Source organism: Chelonia mydas, chromosome 1 (assembly GCF_015237465.2).
Source record: "Chelonia mydas isolate rCheMyd1 chromosome 1, rCheMyd1.pri.v2, whole genome shotgun sequence".
Classification (NCBI taxonomy): Eukaryota; Metazoa; Chordata; order Testudines; family Cheloniidae; genus Chelonia; species Chelonia mydas.
The window spans coordinates 128,879,247-128,905,212 of NC_057849.1; the positions used below are offsets into that span (position 1 = coordinate 128,879,247).

Consider the following 25,966-nt stretch of genomic DNA (forward strand, 5'->3'; position numbering starts at 1 on the left):
ACATTCTCCAGAACCTGATATGAGACACATGGACACAGAAAAGATATGCAGTTTGAAGCCAACTTATGGAAGAAGAGGATAAGACTAGGAATTAATAGAAGGAAAAGCATAAGCTCTGTCTGCAGGAGATAATAAAGCTACATTTCCACATAGCAGGATAGTTTATTACTTAAACAGTATGTACAAATTCTAAACATGAAAATACCGAGTAACAGAATATCATACTCTATTTACAATTACATTTGTTTTTTACAAAATGTTTTTACAAGAAGCATTTTTGCTCTAAATAACATGACAGACACACACATACACAAAAATCAACCTTTCTGTATTACATACATAAATAAATATTGACTTTAAATGACAGTTATAGGAACATAATTTCTACAGCCAATTTGGGCAACAGATAAGTAGTTCTGTCATCTCTGCATTACAATATAATTAAGTAAAAAGGAAAAATTATTTCACATATAGACCTCTGTTAATTACTTTGTAAATTGTACCTTACTAATATATTCAGTAGAGGTAAGACAGTCATTACACTTCATGCCTATAACTGAACAATGAGTTTGGGCATGCAAAACCATATATAACCACCATCCACATCTGCAGGTATTCATTTACATTTTTAAATAAAGTTTTTAGTTATTTATTTAAACTACATGCAACAGCTTATTACCATCAGATTCCAGGTTACAATGCACAAGTTTGCATAACAGTATTTATAGTAATTGATGTTCACATGTACTGATAAAAATGTCAGAATATACTTGGCATACAGGGAAAGAAAAGGAATTAATAAATATGTCACTATCACAGCTACCTTTACAGATACATAGGGCAAAAATAAATTTTCTAAGAGTGTTGTACAAGGGATTTAAAACAGTCTGGGCCTTATCCTATGTTCTTTAAGGCGCTGATTTAGGACAGCACTTAAGGGAGTGCTTAAATCCATTCCTATTCAAGACAGAAATTAAGCACATGTTTAATTTAAACATGTGCTTATGTCCTATTAACATCAATGCAGTTAAACATGTGCTTAAGTTCTGTCCTGAATAGCAATGCTTTCCTGAAGCAGGACCTCTATATCCAGAACTCTGATTGATTTCAGTGAGAGTCTTGAGTAGGAAAGGAATTCAGATTAGGCCCATGGAGTATTTCAGCCTCAATCCTGCTTCCACTGAAGGCAATAGTAAAATTTCCATTTGCATTAATGGTGCAAGAACAGACCAGTGTTTCTTTGATTTTGTGCGTGATCTTGCAAGGTACTAGTGCCACCTGTGAGTTGCTGCATTATGCCCTCAACTCCAGATGAATGCTATGAAAGTTGAGGGTGTTTAGTATCTTGCAGTTCAGCCCTTTCATTTGTAAGAAGTTCTTGTCTCCTTCAGCCATATTCCCAGTAACACCACCTGGCACCCTATTAGTATGGTACAACTTTTCTCCTTTTAAGTTTTAAGACAGAAATATTTTCTAGTTCTTGATCTGCTCTATCAAAAGTTAACTGCCATAAGAAAAAAAATTCTCATTCTTAAACAGTATTCAATATAAAAACTAGTTTCAAATGCATAAAAAATGTTAGAGCAAAAATGGAATAATCCTATAATTTTCCATTAGCAAACAAAATATATGACATCCAGGATTTAACTGATAAATCAATCAGAATAGTATGCTAAGTAAGTTAGTAATATATGGGTGTAAAAGTGCAGCGTACCTAGAAATATCCCATTATCCATATTTGATCTTTATTACTGAGAAACTGAGAAAAACTGAGAAAAAAAAAATCTTTAACTAAAAATCTCAAGTAGTGATTTCAAACTCCATTGCTGAATGCAATGTTAGCATGATTTAGGCTAGTCAAATAGGTGAACTGTAATATACCCTGTGCAATTCAGTAAATGAGGATTTATGAATTAGACACAAAGACCCACATCCTCAAGGTACTGAGGTGCCTAACTCCAACTGGATCTAGGCATAAAAGTCTTCAAATATATGATGTTAAATTCAAATAATTATATGAAAAGGGCTGGTATTTAAAAACAAAGAAGATATAATCTAATGCCTCATTTGTTGATGGTTTGGTTGACTCTTATAATTTCAGGATCATTTATTCCCATGAAATTTCTATAGCTGAATGTTGAGTTGAGGAACTGATTATTAAAGAGCAAGATTAAAGTCTTAATCTGTTTATAAATTATAATCTGTTCATTACACTCCCATGCCCTTCACCTTTATCTCCAAGATATAAAGAGTCAAATCCTACTGGCCTTACTCAGGCAAAATTCAATAGCAGTTCTTCAATGACAGTTTTGCCTGAGTTCGGCTGATTGGTCCTATAATAAATAATTTATCTTTATATAAATATATAAAAACCTCCAGACTATTTTATAAATATTTTAATGAACTTTAGTCTCCTCCTGAAACATCCAATTAAGAAAAATTAACAAATCTAGCAAGCAGCTCAAACCATTTTGAGGAATATGGCATTCCACTCAATAATCAAGACCTATCATATAATAATCAAGAGCTGTTAATTTGCCAATTTCTATCTTCTTGAATCCAAGGTTTGTCATAGACGTTGGATTTCAAAAAGACAGAGACACAAATTCTGCACTCAGTTGCATCGATGTGAATTCAGCATAACTTTGTTAACATCAATCAATTTATTCTAGATTTATTCCAGCATTACTGAGAAGAGAGTCTGGCCAAAAAGTTTAGGCTGAAGTTTTCAGAGAAGCCTAGGGGAATTAGGTGCCACAATCTAACTCCCATAGCACTTTCCTAGCCTTACTTATGTCCTATGTAATTTAAATGTATAAGTGGTGCCAGGCATGGGTCCTATTCAAATTGCATAGACTTAGTAATTTATGTCTGAAGACCTGTGTACCTAGATGCATGTCAGATTTCAGCTGGGTGAAAATAGTTGACCTTCTGTCAGTTCCAGTTCCCTTCAAAGCTTGCTCACATTATGTAATAGGGAAGAGAAGTTGTGGTATGTGGGGTGGGTTTCTTTTTTCATTTGTTTGTTTTTTTGTAGTTCCAAAGTATGAACAGCTCTTAATACCTCGTAAGGTAACTATCCAAGGCCCAAGACTTGTACCCTAAAGACAGCTTTGTGAAGTTACTTGCTCCATGGGTGCATAAATCAAAAAGGTACCAGGAAAAATAAAAAGAGAATGGTAGAATTAATGCAATAATCTGAGTTATATATAAAAATATTCAAATGGTGGAAAAACTGAAGGAACAAACTAGTCAGAAATTGCAATGGGGCTCTTGACTCTTGGTATCGTCAGCCTGGTCAAACCTTTTCAATACAGATGATCTGTATTTGAATTTCTTCTGTGCTATGCTATACTGAGCATAACCATGCTCTTTCAATTTCAAGCACAGATATGTTTATCTTTTTATGTGGTGTTCTTCAGAATATTTATTGTTGTTGTGACAAGGAGTATTTCCCCTTCTTAGGGTATCTCAGGAAAAAGTCAAGTACAGAAACTTTATCTTTAGTCAGATTTGGGTTCGTTTTTGTGGTGCTTGTTGTTGGGGGATTCCATGAAGGTATTTGTGAATTTCAAGTTACAGAAAGCTTGAGATGTATTATCCTCATTTAAAGATGGGTAATGGAATTTACACATGAGAATGCACAGACAGCAATTTTTTGGACAAGAGGTTGCGTCATCAGGATTATTTGCATGGTCACAGTGTGTAGAGAGAAATTTCCCATCATTCTGATTATAAATCCAAGCAGTTTCTCTTTACTATTAAAGACTGTCTCTCTGTGTGGCAAATTACTCTGTCTGTTTACATTGCACAATAAGGTCATCTGCATTCCCTTATGGTTAAAAAACAGGGTAACCTTCATGCCTGAATTTGAAAAATGCATTCAAATAAATTACAAGCCAATGACTTCCAGACATCAATGTATTGTCACTTAATTCTATGAGCGGAGTACCATGTAGCCAGCCAGCCAGCCATTCTGCTGTTCAAAAGATCCTCGGGGAAAATAGATATGCACATCAAAAAGCCAAAGAAACCCCAAAGTAACATAACATGTGCCTTGGAATGTTCATGTCTAAAATGTGAACATTCACTATTTAGTTCTCTAACAGGGAAAATACAGGGTTCCCTTCAAAATATTTAAAAAAAAAAAATGGGGGAGATTTTCAAAGGCATGTGTCCAGCTACTACAGAACGTCAATGGAAGTCAGGCACCAACTGCCATTTGTGCATTTGAAAATTTCCCTTGTTAACACATTTTGTTAAGGAGAGAGCTTCATGGTACCATTTCCACACAAAATATAGATATATTACTAAAGAAATACATCAGCTAGTATGATCTACTTTTTTTGTTGCTAAGTTAATAGTAGTTTCCATTGCAGACTGAACTGTGTGTATCTACTATTGCTACTTATTTGGTTGTGCACTTATTTTAGGTAAATGGAGATCTCCTTTAATGGCAAACTGCATTTACTGTATAGGCTTAGCTGACATAAATTGGCTCAGCTCCACTGAGTTCAAGTGACAGATGCTAATTTACCCCAGCTGAAGATCTGGCCTCTGGCTTTCAAAGCTATGTATATATAAAAGAACAATGTCTCAGATATTGTTATAAAGATTAGCAAAACAAAACCCTCTGCTATTCACTGCACCCTTTCAATCTACTTTAAACCTAGGAAATAAAATGTTATTACAACAAACATACATTTGATTTTTCTCAGATGTGTTGAATTGGATGCAATCTTCACTTAGCAGAATAGGGGTGGTACTGTCAGGATAGTTGCTGTACATTTCATCCTGGCATTGGTACAAATACTATTCTTCATGTTTAAACTATGTAGAAGTAGTTACAAATCATACAGGATGATAACTTCCACTGGAAAAAAACGATTTATTGTTCCTACAGATGTGCATTTTTCTGGTCTTCTTGTGAGAGCTCAGTTTTTCTCTCAGTGATTTGTTTAATCATGTGAAGCAGTCTAGTATTTTTCTGGGGGTGGCTTGTAGTGATGTGGATGGTGTTGTTTCAGATGAGGCCCTAAGTAAAGAAGAAAGGGAATTCACCTTTGCTGTATAGACGATAAAATAATTAGGCCCTCATCACCGTAGTATTTGAGAACCTCCCAATCTTTAACGTTTTTATCCCCACAACCCCTCTATAAGGCAGGGCCGTGCTGTTAGCCCCCTTTTACAAGGCAGAGAACTGAAGGACCAGGTGACTTACACAGAATGTCTGCAGAAGAGCAAGACTAGAAGTGGAGTCTCTTACAGCCCAGTTTGCCACTGGACCATCCATCCTTTCAGTGGAGTAATTGCACACAAGGCCCTGAACCTGCAAAACACTCTCCCTGTGCTGACACATGCTCACGCACAGTTCATATGACTTCAGTGGAATTCTGCAAGGGTGGAAGGATCCAAGCAGGTCAATTATTTTGTCGGATCAGGACTAATTTCTTAGATATTTCTTGGGTTCCCATAAAATTAAGCTGCCTTATTCTAAATGCTTAGAAAATAGCATTTTGTTGTAAGCAGCCTCTTAAAATCTAACTGCATTAAACTGCAGGCAAAAATAAATATAGGTGGCATTTATTGTCTAATGAGTAACATAATTTGCCTTTTTTGTTTATATTGTACAATCAATTTACAATATTAACTGAAATAATGTGCAATGGCTTGGGGTCATAGTCTTTGTGGGGGAGAAGAAAATAACCACAGTTCATATATTACTATGTAAACTTCAGTTGAAATCAGTGGCAAATACTCTACAACTCAGGGCTTTGACTGGAAACATTGATAAGAACTAATTATGCACCTCTTAAGTGTTGCATATAGGTCATCAGAAAGCCAGGACACGGTACAGGCTTTGGATCACTTCTAATCTAGTCTGGATTTCAAGATAACCAAGAAGTCAGATACTCTGTATTCTAAACCTTTGATTGCTGTAGAACCCTTAATTCCTAAATTCAGCCAGTGATTTATTACTTGCATTTCTCTCTACAGCACCTCTGTATCCCAGATTTCTTATCCATAGATTTCTCACAAAGCAATGCACTGGTTGTGCCACATGTGTAGTTTCTTCGCTACAATACTTTGCAATGGCCTCGACATGACCCTGAGGTAATATCACCAGATCACTTAAACTACCTTTTTGCAGTTTCCCCCCTCCCCCCGAAAGAAAGAAAGAAAGAAAGAAAGAAAGAAAGAAAGAAAGAAAGAAAGAGAGGATTTAACAGGTTTTGGAGACTGATAATCTGAGCTACCATTTTAGCCTATAATACCAAATAGGCAGATTGTTTGTTTTTAACCTGAACCAATATTTGTGTAACTGAGCATTCGATATCATAACAGAGCATTTACCAATGTCCCTTGGTTAGCAGTTTGTGGCTCTGAATTTTTTTTAAGCCATTGTTTGTAGTAAACCTTGTTCAAATTTGCAGTGTTACATTAGAGGGAAGAAAGTGATTATGAGAAACACTAGCATTATTTACGCGCTAAATATTCTAAAATTATTGGGTTCACTTTCCTTTTACATGTATTTATATATGGGGGAAATACAACAAAAACTGTGCAGTAAATATACAGTGGATGCAATTAAGAAGTTCATTCTGGTTTCAGAGCCATTAAATGTTCCAGCAGGATTCTCCATTTTAGTTATAGGGAATATCCCTGGAATCCATAATATCTCTAAAAACAGAACAGTTTAAGACTACTCACTGTATAAAGGGTTAGAGCAGTAGAACCCCAGGACTTTGTTTTAATTGTTGTGGTAGACAATGTTTTAAGTGCCTTTCTCTGCATATACACTAGTCCAAATACTTTTATGTCAGGTCACAACACTTACTGTGGGATGAAGATGGCAGCAGATCAGGTGTTCGGAAAGATTTTATTGTAGCTGGCCCCTCCCCGCCTGTTGTCAGCACTTGCACTTCTAATCGGTAAAGCGTTGATGGCCTCAAGTTGGGGACAGTCAGCACATAATGATCCTAAAAATGTATGAATGGAATAAATTCTTATGTCTACCAGAAATAATAGACAATTGCTCCATCCGGAAATTGTACATTAAGTAGTTACTTTTTTTCTCACATACATACTTTTTTAAAAACCGTGTTGCAATTCCCACAGCTTGTTTTCTTAAGGTTTTATATTAAAGATTTTGTACATTTATTACTTAGTTCACTACTCTTTTGGTTTGGTTAGCATATTCCTAAAGAGTTGGTATCAAAAAATACTTGACAGAGCAAGAATTGGAAATAAAGCCATTTCTCAGGCCTGGTCTACACTTAGATCTTAGGTCAACCTAGCTACATTCATACCAATGAGAGAGGTAGTTAAGCCAACCGTGACCCTAGTGTAGACACAGCTAGGTCAATGGAAGAACCCTTTGTCACTGTAATAAGAGTCAGTGCTACCGTGGATCAGCTGCAGCCCTGAAGCTGTAATGTTTCTAGTGTAAACATATCCGTTGAGTTCACCTATAGGATATTTCCCCCCCTTTCCCTTAAAATACAGCTTTCCCTATAGTTAAGATTTCACTTGTACATTTTGTGATTCCACTTCCAGATACTTCCAACTTCAATTTTCTAGTCGGTTTCCTGAAATTAAAGTGTCAGTGTCATGAATGGAGTTTATTTCTAGGTTTTATTTTTTTTTCAGTTAACAAGTACATTGTACGTCTCATAAAATATTTTATAGAAGCCAATGTCTGACTTTAGTTGCCATTGATTTGTAAACTCATGCCCTTTTTGAGTCAAGGGCAAGAGCCTCAGCTGGTGAAAATTAGTATAGATCCACTCAGCTACCCAGACTAATGATCTGGCCCCTAAATTTTAATCCCATCTTTGAAGTGGTGAGAGTTGGAATATTAATTAACCCTGGGCCAGACTTTTTACTGCTTTGCCGCTTGTATGATCATTTACAGCCAGACAAATAAGTGCAGATTAGGTGTAAAATGAGAATGCACACTTGTAAATGACTCAAGGAAATACAATGAAGAAATCAGACCTTCAATTCAACTTCTTCCCAAGTTAGTTTGGCTGCTGAATCACCAGACAGCCATCCATCGGACTAGTCCTACCACTGGACTAGTGGCATTAAACTAAGATCTGTGGAACCAAACACTGCACAAACACAAAGTAAGCTCCACCTGACAGCTACACCTAGCATTCCAGGAACTGGCACAGAAATTTCTTCTGGCAGGCAACAGACAGAGCATTTAAAATGTACTCAGCACACTTGTCCTGATCTAGCTCACTGAAGTCAATGTAAAGACCACTGTCTTTCTTGGGCTTTGGATCAGGCCCTAGGTGCTTAGTAGCAATCTCTGCCTCTGGTGGAGTTGGCAACACCTCTTGAATATCCTCCCTCCTGCCTGCTGCTGCTGCTACCATGGGAGGAACTGAAGCCAGCAAAGGAGCCCTTGCAAAGAAAAGGGGGAACAGTGCAAGTTAAGTCTTCTCCCACTTTATATGAGGAGAGATCTAGTTCTATTTTGAATTGCCATTATTTAACTGTTCCTGTAAGGGGGGCAGGGATCCCCTCAAGTCCCCGCCAGACCCTGCTTCAGGTCCTTGCAATGCCTTTCTCTCACCTCCTGAGAGATGTCCAAGGGGCTTCTTGGAGCAAACAAACTAAAGAAAAGTTCCCTCCCTTCTTTCTTCCCTTCTGGGAGAGGGGAGTCTGTGGGAAATTAAAGAGAAGGGAGGGTGACCTTGATCTCAGTCAGTCTTCCAGAGTCAGCCCTTTCAGCTTAGTCTAAACAGGGTCCACCTACAGCCCCTCCATGGGGCATGCTGCTCTGAGGCTGGGTTGCATAGCTTCAGGAGCAATGAGGCTTGTTGATATCTCCCTCTCAGCTGGGCAGCCTTTTTCCTCTTCCCCCAACCCTTCCTGAGGCAGCGTTTCCCTTTTAAGCTCCTCCCTCCCTTTTAAGCTCCTCCCTCCCTTTCCCCGCCCACTCCAGCAGAACAAGTCTCACAGTTGCATCTTGTTAGTGTTGAACAGGCCCTGAGAAACTTGTTAGTCCCCTCTCTGTTAGTGTGAGGATGTGTCCCTTTATACCTTGGTACACATTTGCAGAAAAGGGAGAAGAGCTTTATTTTCCATGAAGCATATATCCAGATGGAGCAGAGAGAAGGTTAATACAAAGGAGAGAGAAATTATCTTGCATTCAGGGTAACCCCACTACGTTTCTCATCCTGGAGAACAAAGAATTAACAAATGCTTACTATCCTGTGAACAGAGCAGCCTGATCATCAAAAGAAAAATATCTTCTGCTGCCTAGACAATCTTTGCCTTCATTAAGGCATATCTCAAATATGGTTGCTAATTTGACAATCACACACGTTACAACGTTTGATGTGTCATCAAGATGAGCAGTTGTACTGGACATGTATCCCAAACAAGGGGGAAAAGTGAACCCATTTCCTGCTCAGACACATATGCAGAACCAGAGAAAGCAATGGTGCCTGGCAGCTAAATCATGACTAAAAATACAAAATTAGCCATGCACACAAACATGCAATGCCCCCAGCAATGAAAAGAAAACAAACTTACCGCTGGCAGTATCTGTGATTGGGAAATGATGCTGTTGGGTAAGCTGTTTTGTCTGCTCTCTGTAGTAACCTCTGCCCAGGTGACTTGAAACCCTGTCATGGGCTGATGAAGATTTGCCTTTGATATCTTCCATGAAAAGTGACCAGTAATATTTACTTCCTGAACAATGAAAGAGGCAGATAGATTCTCGGGTTTGGCCAGCACTTTAGGGAGAACTGATGCTGCAAAAATTTGAGGCAAGAGGATGAGTTAAATTTTGAGGAACAGCTGAAAGAGTGTTAATATAGCTTGAGATCCCAGGGTCACAGTCTGCTTCTTGATGTGTCTATTGCATTTCTTTATCTAGTTTACTCAGGACTCTGCCAACTTGTTGCAACCTCTTTTCTTAAAGGTAAAGATACTTCTGAAGAGGGAACAACATAAACTCTAATTTAGGAGAGTTTTAAGGTAACTTCTCATTATTGCATCTGGTAAAAAGTATAGTATAGTCCCATGGCTTGATTATTAACTGACTTGTATTTTGTTTGGTCACTTACCTGTGCAAAGTGAATGCAAAGTAGTATACAATCTGCCAATTCAAAATGGGAGCATTTTACACTCACTTTGGAAAGGTGTAAATAAACTACACAAGGTGCAAAGCACTGGCAATTAAAACATACAGCCTTAGGCCTTGTCAGCACAGGAAAATAGTTTTAGATATAACCTAGGGTTTGAATTTAAACTGAGACAGTTATTCCAGTATAATTCTCTGTGTGGACATTTATACCAGTATAAAAGTGCTTTGTTAATTTTAATTTTAATTTAATTTTATTTTTATATAGCTTATTTGGGAAAGGGGTTAAGTTAAACCAAAAACAGCCACTCTTACACTGGAATAAGAGTATTCACAAGGTGGATTATAAAGGTATAACTAATATTTGTATAATTCTATCTGTATAACTGATAAAACTTTCCAGCACAAACAAGTCCTTAAAAAAAGAATAGCGATGTAAATCATAATACTGCTACAATATATACTTGAATAATCCCCTGAAATTCTTATCTAAGTGATCAACCAATACTATGATAACCTTGTCATGTTGGTAAAACTACACCCCTATGTATTTAATTTGATTGCATTTGTAACAAGGAAAATTTTTGAAAGTGTTTGTAAGACAAATTTCCTACTAAAAGAATTCAATGTCTCTTTAATGTTGAAAAACATTACTTATCAGGATATCCTGGTAATTACCTGGACATCCAGAGACACAAAAATAAGTCTCCCCTACTTATTCTGAGTCTTTCAAAACACATTTGAGAATTGCTTTACAAAACTTGTTTTTGAGTGCCTAGAAGTGCACTTGAAATCTACTCTGCAAGTGCTTCAGACCGTGACTTACCTCCTTCAGCAGGACAACTAATGTGCTTGTGGTTTTTTCCTTTAAGAGCAGAGCAAGGTGGGGTGGTAAAGAAAATACTTTCAGCCTTCAAACGACCTTTAGATCTTGCTGGCTGAATGGTCACTTTATATTTACATGAAAATGACAGGTCCTGAAGAATTATGTAGTTTTCCTAGACCAAGAAAAACAGTATATGCTGCGAATAAACCTTTTCTTAAAACCATAATGTTGGCATAAGATTAAATGTTTTTTTTTCCTAGTCAAGTGTATTTTTCTCTACATGATTAGCACATGCAAATGTGGTTTTTATTCAGAGAACAAAGCAAATATTGCCTATATTATTATTAAATTATAATCAGAAAACATTATCATGGTGGTTGGATACTTTCTTCAATCCTATACAATACCTTAGTCATGCTGCATCAAAGTAGCTAACTTCTAACACACGGAACACTCCCTTGACATGATGGCAGTGGGGAATGGCAGTGTGAGGATGAAAAATGCTAATCCAATTAAATAAATGTAAGGAAGATTATTTAAGCTGAGATGAAAGACAGGCTTAGTCTACATTTAAGAACTCCTTTTAATGTGCATACAAATCCCAAGAAGGCCTTATACGTCTTTCCTTGAGGACATCCTACTTCCACACGTTGATATAGCACGTTATCCCTCTAAGCAGAAAAGGATCCACAACTGAGCAATAAAACACCGTTATATGTAGAATGATATCTTTAAGGTAACAACTAAACAAGAACCCTGATACTTTTGAATATCCCCGCCTACATGTTTTTGTTCAAAGCAAGTTTAATAAGAGAAATTCTAGCCTCTGGTAAAATTTCCAAAATTCACCTAAGTGACTTAGGATCTCCAAGTCCCATTGATTTTCAGTTCTTTACAGTACTTAGGTGTTTCTAAAATTTTTGTACTATGTGTTTGAAAACACCTGAAGAGTGTTAGAGCTAAGCTAAGTAAATTTTCTCATAACTGACATGGAAAGTGCATTAGAGAGACAAGGTGGGTGAGGTAATATCATTTATTGGACTAACTTCTGTTGGTGAGAGAGACAAGCTTATGCGCTTACACAGAGCTCTTCTTCAGGTCTGGGAAACTATCTCAATGTGTCATAGCTAAATACAAGCTTTGAACAGATTGTTTAGCATAAGTAGTTAACACATATTTCAACATATTTTAACAGGCCACTTCACCTTGAATGATCCCTTGAAATATGCGTTAGCTACTTATGCTAAACAATCTGTTCAAACCTTGTATTTAGCTGTGACACTGTGAGTTCCTTTCCCAGACCTGAAGAAGAGCTCTGTGTAAGCTCGAACACTTGTCTCTCTCATCAACAGAAGTTGGGCCAATAAAAGATATTACCTCACCCACCTTGTCTCTCTAATTTCCTGGGACCAACACGGTTACAGGAACACTGCATACATGAAAAGTGCATGACTAATAGATTACTCAAACATTCCAGTGCAGTCCCTTTAGAACAGCACTTGTAAACAAATCTCCACTTTGATGCTGAGGTAACTATTGGCATGAGTAAGTACTCTAGGACTAGGCCCCTTATTTATCACATCAGATTGCTCAGGATATATCGGAAGTAGAATATTACAGTATTAGAAGCTGATCCTGCAAACCTGACTCCTGTATTTCCTACTTAAGATTATTCAAGAGCCAGATTGTACACCTAGTAAAGTCTATGGGAGTTTTGCCATTGACATCACTGGAAGCAGGATCAGACCCAAAGGAAGTATGGTTTTCAGCTTCAGGCCCTTTGCAACCATGTGTTTATTGAAGGTAGTTTCTTAACTATTTTAGAATAATATTCAATATCTCAATGTATTGATTGGAACTTACAAATAAACACAGGGTTTGCCAAATCAGACTAGACTAATCACTGTAAAATAATTTACAGGAAAACCAAAAAACCATAATGCACCTGGCCAGTTGTGCAATGCTGTTCATGGAGAAAAAAAAATCTTTCCTGACCTCTAGTGGCAATAAACTTATTTAATTATATTAGCTTTCCCTTACCTTAGCATTCATAACTCCAAATGTTGTTACTGATTACAAAATTATCTATCCTCTTTTTAAATCCATCTACAGTATTTGACTCTCTGATAGCAGTAAATTACAACTATTCCCTTTGATTTAGTCTCACTTTACTTGCCATTAACTTCAGTGAGTTGACTTCTTATTATAGCACAGGGTAAAAAAGAAAGGCTGATCACGTTTTCTTATACTGAGTTTCCTTCATTATTCACTGACTTGACATTTCAGTAATGTAATATTTGTATAACATATTACTTGATTAGAGTGGTACTAGATTGGATAATACATTCAGTAGGAAGAAATGCCATTGCTAAAATATAATTGGGATATAATATTTAATTATACAGAACTATAGTAATTTAGAATCTTTCTCTCTTCTATTCAGGTTCTTATACTGCACCACTCATCGACTGTAAGGCCAGATGGGACCACTGTGATCATCTAGTGTGACTTACTGCATAATACAGGCCATACGACTTCCCCTAATTTAATTCCTGTTTGAACTAAAGCATATATTTTTAAAATAATCCAATCTTCATTTTAAAATTGCCAGTGATGGAGAATCACTGTGATATCTTTACACCTTCCAGCATTAATGTCTAGCATCTACCATGTGAGGCTCTTTTCTTCATCTCTTACTCTTCTCAGGGGGAGCCTTGCATATGGATCCTCTCTATGTCTGAAAACAAGCCTAGCTGCTTATTTAGATTAATATTCAGTAATTGTATAATAGTGGTTCCCGGGGTGCTAATCATGGATCAGGTCCCTGTTGACCTAGATACTGTATAAGCATATACAAAGCTTTGTACAAATAAGCATTGTACAAACAGGTTTGCCTTGTAGTGTAATATGAACACTTCAGATACCCATGTAAAGCATTTGAATGCAGTACATTCATTTAGATTACCTTTCATGTTGGTTAAATCAACAAAGCCAAATATATCACTAATCTGCAGTGAAGTAAAAAAAAACCCACTCCTACTGTACCAATGACAGGTATAAAACATTCTGCATGCTATTACATATCATTTCCCTCTTCCTTTCCCACCATCCCCAATGACTGAAAACCACTTCAAGTTAAGCAAGGGACTGAATTTCAACTTACATAGGTCAGGCCAGTTGCTTTTTCAGGCCCTTTAGTTTCATTGTGCACACAGGATTCTGGGAACCACTGGACGTGATATCGACTCATACTAGTGTCTAAATGAACAAAACAGCAATACAAAAAGGAAAATATACATTACAGTTATGCTTTAGCCATCTGCAGCTTTCCTGGCTTTTCTGGATATAAAACCAAGGGATTTTAAGAACTTTGGAAGTGTCAGTTCCTTGCTGCTCAAAAGCACTTAAAGTGCCCATGAACAAAAAGAAGAGAATATTAAACATGTCAATAACTTAATCCATGTGTGAGCACAGTAAGGATGAACTAAAAAAAAAAAAAAGGGGGGGTGGGGGGGGATTTAGCAGAAATTTAAGTGGGAGGGAGAAAAAATCCCCATGGTTTATGCTGCCAAATATCTTGGGAATGATGGGAATGACTCAGTGCCAACCGTCTGTAACTGTTTACGTTGTCAGAACATTGCAACGCTGCTGCATGGCACCATTCGGTAGATCTGAGTTTGGACATGTGTGAAAATTTCCCTGAACCTTATACTTTCAGAATGTATCATGAAACCGCCTCCACATGTAGCCAACCGAAAATCTAGTCACAGCTCTTAGGAACAATACTAAGGGCTTGATCTTGCTCTCATTGAAACCAGTGGCAAAACTTCCGTGACTTCAATGGTGCAGACTTTACAACAGCAATTCCCTAATTATCAGAGTGATTTCTAGTAAAAATTCTTTGAGAGCTCCATACAGAATTGTAGTGGCAGGCATAAAATTTATAACCAGTCCTCTCAATGCAGACTGTATGATAAAGCAGACTGGGGCAAAACAAAGAACAATGAAGAACTGAGAAAGAAAACGCAACATGGTGGTACAAATGCATCTTGTTGTTTTCCTGGAGTATTCATATTTCTACGTATAGTGGATATAAACATTAAATGTCTCTTATAGTAATTAACTTGTTATGACAGAGTTACTCATGTCAAGTGCATGATTATGGTTTTCTGGAAGGGAAAAGAAATACCTTTGATGGCGTTAGGGTTGAGCTGGCAATAGACTGCTATGAGCAATTTGGAAGCAGAAGAGAGGAATTACAAATTAAAGACAAAATAAGTGATCTCTGAAGCTAGCACAAATGGAGTTTGGTAAGAAAGACTGATTGGAAGTTTGCTCAAAATGGATTTTTGTAGCTGTTGTCTTCATAACAACATATATGCTAATTATTATCATGACTGCTCTCGAAGCTCAAAAGTTTTCAATAAGAAATGAATGAAGAAACAGTCAACTGTGTTCTAATAATTTTCTCGCATATTTTTTTAAAAGGTAGGTGTTCTCACTTGAATCTGACCGTTGTGGCTTTGCCATTAGACGTACCTGTCAGAGGGAGATACACACTCACAGTGCATCTGCAAGTAGGTCTCATCTGATTTCATCTGTTCTGATTTATTCAATTATTTCCTATTCTCTGTTCGCTCCCTCTCCTGAGACAAACACATAGGACATGCAGTCCATCATCTGGCATCTAGAGACCTGAAAACTCAGTGCTATTCTATTAACCATCTGAAGTCTCTGCTGAATGATTGTATAGTGAATCTTCTTATTGATCTACTTTCTGATCATCAAAAATTTACTCTTTTAAAGTATACTTACACAAGGCAGACCACTTATAGAGCCATTCAAACTTTAAATTCAATACACTCTCTAGTCATTAGATAAAAGTATTGCTGTAGGCTTTGTCACAGATTGAGGGAGGCCTGGTCACCTGTCCACCAAGAACCAGAGAAGACCACTAATATTTCAAATAGACCATTGAACACCTCCATATGAACAACCAGCGAAAGATGGAGCTGGACTTGGTGACCTCTCAAAGTCCATGTCAGTCCTACATTTTCTTTGATTCTATGAACTGTGAGGTTTCAAAAGTTTGCTTTGGTTAAGTATCCTAACTGACCAGTCTCGAGTTTAGCTAATCCTCAGACTGGAAATCTCATGAAATTAGGCTTTCAACACAATATTTAAATATCTTTCCAGGTTTTGGCCAGATAGAAAATTCTATGGGAACTGTGGGATTCTGTCCAGCTCCCCACCTGTTATCTGATCTTTCCACCTGGGCATACACGTACCCTGCTCACACCTCATTCCTTCCTTCCTTCCTGCCTATCCATTCAGGCAGTGGCAACCTCTTTGTCTCTCTACATGGGTGGGGAAGCTAAGAAGTGAACTCAAAGTACAACTTTCCAAGAGGCTTCCTGCTGCTGGATTCAAATGAGATTGTTGCTGGGCTGATGTGAAGAAAGTCTGTAATATCTCTAATTACTACTCATGTTTTCTGTTGTTGTTTTTTTATCATTCACATTTCATATCCCAGTAACAACCTGATTACCTAGACATAACTGCCACACCAAAACCATATTCCTTCATTTTTTTTTTTAGTTTTATAAACAGTTATAATTACTTGTCTCAACATATATATAACCAGTCATGGCTGGAATGCATGAATAGTAATAGATACAGTTAAGGTTACTCACTGTATTTCCATTCTAAAGGGCCTTTTTCATTGAGCTGATTTTCCTAAACTTGTTCGTTTGGGGCTAAAACTTTCCAGGTCTTGTTTCTGGACATTTTTAGAGAGTTTAAGCAAAAAAAGAGTTCAGGCATTTTGGCTAGCAAGAAGATTGAAAGGAAATAAAAAATAATAACCCCCAAACCCACCAACACAAACCACAACTCTATAGCATCCATGATTTCGGATAGAAAACTGAAATGTGGGAGGGAAAAACAGTCTCTCTAGGTTAGCAATGCACTTTTTCAATGGTTGGAGGGATGTTTTTGCTTTGGCAGAGTAACAGATATAAAAAAAATCATGCTTTGTTTATGCAGGATACACGTTTAGTAACAACATCACCTTTAAAAATAACTACATCCTAATATATTTGAAAACAAATAGATCTATCGTAGCTGAGATATGAAAGCCAAACCTAGTCAGAAACTTTTCTAAACCTCTGAAAATACATTTCCTTTTTCTTTATTAGGGTGCTAACTGTGAGTGTAAATCGTATGATTCTAGGGTTTTTATCTATGGGTAGTATAAATCTGTGAGATTTAATGCAAAAGAAAAACCTATTGTAGCTTTTCCCATCAGCAATGTGGATTGGTCCCTACTGAGATCACTACTGTGCTTTTCTTTGGATTTTTTTGTTCATCTATCAGCTATAAACATGGCAGTAGTAATTCTAGCTGATAATGCAATGGGCAACCAATTCAAGCTGCTGTTTAGTCTAATGGCAGAGTCACCAAGGCTCATGATTCAGAATTATAGACAGTTGAAGTTAATTCACTATAATCCATAGGCATGCCTGGAAGTCACATATGAAAAGTTGTTTGTGAAGTTAAAATTAGTAAGAATACCCAATATGCAGCAGGATTCTTTCATTATCATAGCTAATTTTAGCAGAAAGCCTTGCTATTCCTTGTAACTATAACTTTTGAAATTAAAGAGACTAACAAAAAGACTGCTGCCTTGCTACCTTGAATTGGGATGGATTTAAGCATGTGCTTAAAAGCTTTCCTAAATAGGTGCCCTATATCCGTGCCTTGATGCCTGAATAGAAGTGAGTTGATTTTCAGAGGTGCCATTGAAAAGTTTTAGATGAAAAGTCATTTAGATTTTTGCAAAAAAGCAAAAAACCAACCAACCAACCAAAGACATAACTTTCTGGGTTTTTTTTACATAAAACAAACAGAAAACATTTTTTTAACATTTTTAAACCCAAAAACGTCAGGGTTTTTTTCATTAAAAAAACTGAGTAATCAATGGGAAATAGTGACAAAAATGAAAAGAAGATTTTTTATTTAAATTCCCAATGCCAAATAATTGGCATTTTTCAAGCATCTTTACCAAGTACCTTAACTCCTACTGAAGTCCTGGAGAGCTCCAGGAGCTCAGCAACTTTCAGACTCAGGTCATTTTTATTCAGGAGCATAAATATGGATTTAGAATCCCAACTTTAGGCACCCAGGTTGGCATGCTTTGCCTAAACCATTAAAACCTTATTTAAATAAGGCTAGATATGGGTAACTCCAGACCTGTAGGCATATATCCTACATCTGCTAAATCTTGTAATCTCAAAACAGTGTTTGAAGCTCTTAGTTTTATTTTGAATACCAAAAGCAATTTTAGTTGATATTGTTACTACTGCTCAGCTGGGATTTTTGGTTAAAATGATTCTAAAGTTTATTGTAAAATAAACAAAATAATAGTAAAAAAACCATACTAAAATAGTAAAACCTTAGTAAAATAGTAAAAAACCTTAACAAAATAAGTAACCTCTACTCATTTTCTCTGCCAACATATTCCATGTTTCTGTTCTGATATGTTTTCCTCCTGACACTGGCAATGTGAATAATTTATCAAATGTGATTTATTTTTTCTATCATGTTACTGCAGACAACTTCTTTCTTTGCCTCAAATGCTTTTTTCCCTATGGTACAGTGTATGTTTTGCTGCTGAAAGGTGTCAGGACAACAATCTAGGAAACTGAAGTCTTTTGCATAGCTAGAATAGGTATTGGTATAGCTTGGGCAGTAGCAGTATGACAGTCCCACCCCACCAAGCCAATGCGCCTCACTATTGTGCTGAGAGATCACCTATAGAGTTAAAAGGGTATTTATCTCCTTGTATTTGAGCTCATGTGACCTCGTGGATACAGCACTGGACTGGGACTTGGAAATGCTGTGTTCTACTACCAGTGGTGACACTGGACTGCTGGGAGATCTTGGGCATGTCAGTTCATCTATGTGCCCTCTAGTTTACCCATCTGTAAAATGGGGTTAATGATAATGACCTCCTAGGTAAGGAACTTGGAGCTGTGTGGCTGAAAAGCATTATATATGAGGTGGGGCTTAGTATTATTATTATTTAGTTCTGTGCATGTTTGTTGACACATGTTGGTGCAAGAGTACTAATGAGTGCCATCCAGGATACTGTTGCTCTCCATATGAGGATATTTGTTTATGAGCAAATGGACTGTGAAAACTTATTTGAAAGAGTCCATCAGACAAGGCTTGCTTGAACACAATGAACTTAGTGACAGGCTACGGCTTGTATGGCTAGCACCTCCAAAACTTTCACCTTAAGTTTTCAGAGTTTCACCAAAGCCAGTCGTAGTTTTCTGCAGACTTTCCTTTGAATTCCAATTGTCCCTGCATACCCAACTTAAATTGCCAAGTTTGCACACATTTAATGTAAATCTGTTCAAAAGATTTACATAAAATTTGTTCAAATTTGGCAATTGAAGTTTGGTGCACAGGGAGAATTTGGCCCATTATATAGTTCAAAGCAGATTTCAACAAGAATAGCATAGTCTAAGATTTAAATCCAATGAAAACTCAAGCTTCAGCTACAGATCCCCCTTGTACACTAACACTGAACTGATCTCTGTGTTTGCCAGAGAATTTGGAACAATGTGGTGTGGGTGATAATTCACAGTGGAAAGAAATGTGCCTACATGTAGTTTAAAAAAAAACATCAAATGAAGACTATGAAACTAGAAATAAAGCAGCTTTTATTGGGGTAGCATGAAAAGATCTAACTTGGAATGTTTCAAGTACAAGTAACAAATTTAAGCCAAATTAGTGTTTTAGTATATGATAATACTGTGTATTTATATGTTGTGCCTTTCATCACAAAGGACCCCAACAAATTAGACAAATGTAACTAGCTAAATATACAGACTGTGTTGCTAAAGGGATATTTATCAGAGCTGAGCAAATTATTTACATTGAATAATGTAAAAATAAATTCAGTCTACTTTTGGAAACAGGCAGACTGTAATTTCCTTTAATTTATTCCATATTCAGAATTACTCAAATCATTTGTTGTGTGTGTACCTTACTCTATAGATAGATGACAAATAGTTTGCTTTAAGTATTCCATATTATTTGAAAGGTGTTGATTGGTTGTGATTAGCCACATAAGTGATGTGGTTTGGTTTTTGTTCCCTTATTAGGGGTTTGATCCTACAAGATTCTGAGCACTTTGGCCCTGATTCAATAAAGCACTTAAGCATGTGAGCAGTCCTGTTGACTTCAATAGTTAAGCATGTGCTTAAGTGGATCATGGCCAAAATGCTTGGCCTCTGGCAGGATCACGTCATGGAGGAGTATGCATCTTATTAACAGGAGAAGGGCTTGAACATGTCTCTAGGGCTTTGAGTCTCTTAGAAAGAGGTAGAAGATAAACAGGATAAGGGAAGTTAAACAATTTCCTTTCTGGATCACGCAGACTTATGCCAAGGCATTATTTCTACACAAATTAGATGACTGCAAGATTTATTGACTGGTTAAAGTTTTTAAATTTAACTGCACATCACAAAATTACATTCACACCAAGCTGGTGAAGTCTTAGTTGAAAGGGGCTTGTCTAAAGACTTCTCTAGCTTATTTAACTGTCTCTGTGGCAAGTGCTATAGCAAGAAATTTGGGGAGCTGCATACATATGCTGTGATGAGCAGTATTCCACCATCCTATATAGAATGTACTATTTTCACAGGGCTGATGGTAACATGATGATCTGCCCAGCATCAAGAGCAACACAGTGTTATGCTGCCCTTGGAGCAGCCTAGGAGGGTGATTCTGAATCTCCAAGTCATAGACTCTCTTCTTGACTTTCTGCCACTTGAGGGAGGGAGAAAACTGTGCCAGGTCCATTCCCTCGCAGCATACAACCCTTGGTAAGCCAAGGCAGCTACATTGCTGAGTGGGCTGGAGGGAGTAGAGCCAAGGTTCTTCTCACTGCCCAACCCCTCCTGCACAGGGAGGAGGCATAGTGGCACCGTGGAACCTGCTTCCACACTCACATCGCTACTCATGATATCAGTAGCTGGTGCATAGGCGAAAGGAGACATCTTTTACCTTTGTGCCACCATGGTAGCTGGGCCATGCTTCAGCCCTGGGTGAATACTGAAACATGGAAGCTTAAAATTTACTTTTCATGAGCATTTGTATAAGTAAAACTCAACTGCTGTAATGCGCCTGGAAAGCAAATGTAAAGAAGAGGCATGAACATGGATAAAGTTCAAGTAAATACATGTGATTTTATGTATTTATTTATTCATTTATGTTGTTCCTCTTATCTACTTTTCTCTCCACTGCTAAAAGCAGCTAAATCTATGGTGACCCACACAGTCGCAACTACTTGACAGAACATAGAAACGCTATAAAATGGCTTAAGAAAGAGAGTGAAGAAACTGAAGACAGGCAGAATGTAATTACTGGTATCTAATCTGGAATTTGACTACTGTCCTACTAAAGTTTACAACACTCTTCTTGCAAAAAGTGCTGTGGGTTTTTTAGAGACTGCAAGCAAACAGGCCTTTTTATGTCTCCTGTGAAATGGTGTATTTTGCAAACATTATACACTCTATTCCAAAGCTAGGGCACTGAAACTCAGAGGGAAAAATGAATCTATTCACTGGCTGAATTCTCAATGGCATTTCCGGTAATAGTCAGGACATCCCCCTGTGGAACATATCTCAGGATGAGGTCCTAATCTTAATATTCACGTAACAAAAACTCTTTTCCTTTAGGTGTGTCCTATACTGTCCTAATGGTTTAGAGAGAGAGTGTGTGTGTGTGTGTGTGCGCGGGGAGTGGAGGTGTGGGGAGGAGATCCCCATAAAAGTCCTTTACATTCCTGCAAAAATTTTGCTGCTCCTCTCCTCTTTTTTCACCTCCTATGTAGTCCTAGGTATGTTTTCTCCTGCAATTGCATTTACATGACAGTTTATCTGTTTGTTCCTTTACCCATCCAATGGCATAAGAAGTAAAGATTCCAAAATGCCAAGCAGTGGATTTTATTGTTACGTAGTTATGGTTCTCATGACAGCTCTGAAAAAAACACTCCACCTTTAATGATCACTTATTCATACAGCACAATGAAAATAAACACCAAAAGAACCCTTGGCTGGCATTTAAACTTCATTCAAATAAACAGTTCTTTCAAAAGGTAATCTATAGTTTCCTGATCTAATATGGAATATTAGTGTTTGTGTTTAAATTGTTAAGAATTTGGTTCTGAACTCTCTGCCATTTAAAACACTCTCTCTCTCTCCCTCTCTCTCTCACACATCATTTGGATAATAAAATGGTAATTCCCTTCAAAGAATGACATTAATGGAAAGTGTGTAATTTAAAGATGGGCCCAAGCCACAATGTGTGTATCCACATCTGGACGCATACTGCACTGATGATTAACAGTATTTGCATTCAGGAATTTGGTGTGAGCCTGGTAGAGTACACAAAACAATATATTTTACTGAGAGTTCTGTTTGCCAGCAATGTCCACAGGCACCCCACATTTTTAAAGGGAAATTCTGCCGATTATAGAAACTATAATGCCGCACTTTTCCATGTCTGGTACCATATGAAGCTAAGATTCAGGCTAACTACTCAGGGCCAAATTTTCAAAGGTATTTAGGTGCCTAAAGATACAGATGGATACTTTTGAAAATCTCACTAGGCACATAACTCTCATTGCTTAGGTGCTTTTGAAAATCCCACTAGGGAACTATCTGTATTTTTACGTGCCTAAACACCTTTGAAAATCTGCCCTTTAGTCAAGGTGGTTAGTTAACTGCTACTAATAGGCCGAGTCTCCAAATGAGTGAAATGTTAATATCTTCACATGTGGCTTAACAGTGATTAGAAGAATTCACTTTATAGAGAGACCTGATCATTGTTAACTAGACAAGAACGAATCTGAAAAAGTGAAAAATGTAAACCTGTATAAACAGATGTTACTGCGGCAAAAGAAAGATGATGTTTTTGGAAACATACCCGTCTTTCTTGAACAGTAGAAAAAAACTAACTAATTTGGGCAAACAGTTTGTTCAATGGTTAGCCAATACATAGGTTTTTTTTAATTCCTTGTTAAAATGAGTCTTCTCTGGAAATTTCCCAGCTAATGTTACATTGCATGTCTTGTCAGCAATCTTATAAAATTCCACAGTATGGTAAGCACACCCTGGAGTACACTCGTGGCATGTTTTGTTTTGTTTTTAATTTGCCCTCTGTTTTCTATTTGATCTTTTAATGTAAACTTGAAAGAAATTGTGCTGTTCAAACTTCTACTCAAAACAAATTATATTCTTGAAGTTGGTAGCAATAGAGATCCTTGGAAATATGTAAAAGAAATCAACAGGACTACTACACTTGGGAGCATAGGCGCCGACTCCATGGGTTTTCCAAGGCTGGAGCACCCATGGAAAAGAAATAGTGAACCAGCCACAGCTGTTTGCCACCCCTGCTTATCAGCTGATAGGAGACAGTGCTGCTGCCAAACAGCTGTTTGGCAGCTCAGGGAGGGGCTTGAGGGAGGGTGGAGGGAGGCCTCCAGGAGGGGGCAGAGTGGGGTCGTGAAGAGGCGGAGTGAGGGTGGGGTCTTGGAGAAGTGGGCAGAACAGGGGCAGGAAGAGGCAGCGTGAAGGCAGGGCTTTAGGGGAATGGGCAGAGTGGGGGCGGGGCCTCAGGGTGCAACGGGGGTGGAGCACCCCCAGGGAAAAGGAAAAGTTGGTGCTCAGGAGTGAAGTTAAATATGGGCAAAGGGTTGAAGGATTGAAGCCTATGGTCTTTCACAACTACTTATAGTTTGGGGTGAGGTTCAGTCTCATGGAGGACTGGAGAAGAGTCTCCAGCACTGCTTACCCCCGGGATGAGATTATACAAGGAAGCCACAGTTGAAACAGACATGCACAGAGCATCTATATCCATGCTGAATATGCAGGCAGGGATGAGAGGTCTGCTATGTAGGTGTGGACAGGAGGTTTGGGATTGAATCACGGGCAAGGGGCACTGTTTCCATGTAGGGGGTATTGAAATCTGAAGACATTATTCCAGCCCATTGTGGCCATGAAGAGATTTTGCTGCAGTCCTGGGGATTGTCCGTTTGGTGGGTGTATTGCATTCAGTGTTTCTCACCTGGGAAGCATGAATTTCACCATTATTGTTCATCTCATCCATCAATTACACATCCAACTTATATACTATCTGTTTTACTATTAATTCTCTTATATGTTATTGTTTCATGGCTTTCACCAGGTGGATCTTAAGTTTTGCCAGCACTTAAAGTTTAGGGATAGGCACCCAGAATTTAAGCATATAGGAAATAAATATTTTGAGTGTTGTTTAGCTTATAAAAGTATAACAAATATAACCATAGTTGGCTGAATGCTCCCCTTTCCTTCCTCTGAATGGAGGGCAGCAAAAGGCCAACGAGGGGAGGGTAGCTGTGCCAGTGCTGCGTATGCCTCATATACCCACACTCAAAGAAGTCCCTCAACACTAGTAACATACAGGAGGGGCTCTGCACTTGTTCTGGAACTATGTAACACCAACGCACCCAGAGCTAGGCAGAAGCTGCTCAATGCAGAATGCCCCTTTGGCCCAGGTTGTTTAAATGCCCTAGCAATTTCCCACTGAGATTAATGCTGGTAAATAAGCATTAATTTCTCCATCATCACATTAGCTCCTCCTGGAAAAGGCAGGATTGCTCAGCAGTGATGAGGAAGCCAAAAGCACCATGTAAGCTAATTGGGAAACAAATTATTCAATGTGTACGGGGAATTTCTACACAGCTGGTCTCAGTGATCCCTGTAGTTGGGGCAACCCCACCCCCACCCCGTTTAGTGGTACTGGAGGTTCCTCACACAGACACACACACACTTATTCCATAGGATCACTGTCCCCATGCTCTCATGGGGATGATGTGAGGGAAATGTGCTGCCCTAAACTTTGCTGTTATTTCACAGGGATATTTTCCTGTTGGAGGGAAGTATCTGGACCAAGGTGATACTTTAAAGTGAAACTGTGTAATTGTTTGAGGAAGTATAAAAAAGTATCATGATAAATTAATAAATAGCCATGTACTCAAACACTGATCTCCCTCCTGCATTAATTATTACTAACTGAAATAATTTCTCGATGCCTAACACTGCTGATTTCCCCACACTAACAAATGTATTGTCCAGTGGGTCAGATCCGGCAATCCTTATTCACTTTGCATAGTCCCATTAATTTAATGGAACTGCTTGCATATAGAAGGGTTGCAGGACTGGACCCAATGCCCGGTAGAGATCATTCTGGGAAGCATTCACATTATTTTTAACCCTACAGGATGAAAATGACCTGTTACAAACAAACCGTCTAAGCAAACAGTCACTTCATTTACCTTCCTGCACTAAGAAAGAGCTAGTTTTGTTTTCCAGTGATCTGGTTATAAAATCTTTTGTGGCAGCTTTCTATCTGCTTTGCCTTGCCCTGTGTTTTATTCTTCCCTGTAATTTAACTGATTATTCCTGTTCAGTTGATTTATCAGACAGAGCAGGAGAGATTTTTTGCCCCTCCCTGCTTCAATCCCTCTTAAGACATGCTTTGCTTTGCATTTCTGGTAAGTATTAAAGCAAAGAATCAAATCTGAAGCCAAGTACAAATATTTTTTAAACATCTATACTTTCAAGCAAAAGTAAGAGGTAAAAAATTCAACACTAAGTGGAAAAACTGATGAACTCAATAAAATGATGTTTAATATGGGGCAAATGCTATAGTCATGACTCAGGCAGAATACTGATTGAATGGGAGTTTGCCTAAGTAAAAATAGCTGTATTATCCCTAAATAAGAGCCACTAAAACATCAATTGTGTTGCAGCAATGGGTTTAGGACACAGTACTGCGACATTTTGCATTGGAAGGAAATCATTGCACTAAATTACAGTATGTTATTCTCACTGATGAGAATTACTGCAGTAAGCGATGAGAATTATTGAAGTACATCTATAGCAGGGGTTCTTCAACTGGGGCTCGTGACCCTTCAGGGGGTC

The 25,966-nt window shown here is 37.9% G+C and overlaps 1 protein-coding gene across 2 annotated transcripts in view; it reads right to left on the bottom strand.

Moving 5' to 3' along the window:
* Positions 1–303: 303 nt before the first annotated feature.
* Positions 304–25,966, bottom strand: part of ANOS1 (anosmin 1) — a 175,900-nt gene continuing 150,237 nt past the window's right edge. Inside the window, exons 10-14 of one of the 2 annotated variants that reach the window (XM_037899891.2) lie at positions 14,092–14,186; positions 10,929–11,100; positions 9,550–9,770; positions 6,839–6,980; positions 304–5,035 (exon numbers count right to left, since the gene is read on the bottom strand). In XM_037899891.2, coding sequence (XP_037755819.2) covers positions 4,977–5,035; positions 6,839–6,980; positions 9,550–9,770; positions 10,929–11,100; positions 14,092–14,186 — 689 coding nt within the window. In that variant the 3' untranslated portion in view covers positions 304–4,976. The remainder of the gene's footprint in view (positions 5,036–6,838; positions 6,981–9,549; positions 9,771–10,928; positions 11,101–14,091; positions 14,187–25,966) is intronic. The other variant, XM_037899902.2, reaches the window with a different exon arrangement.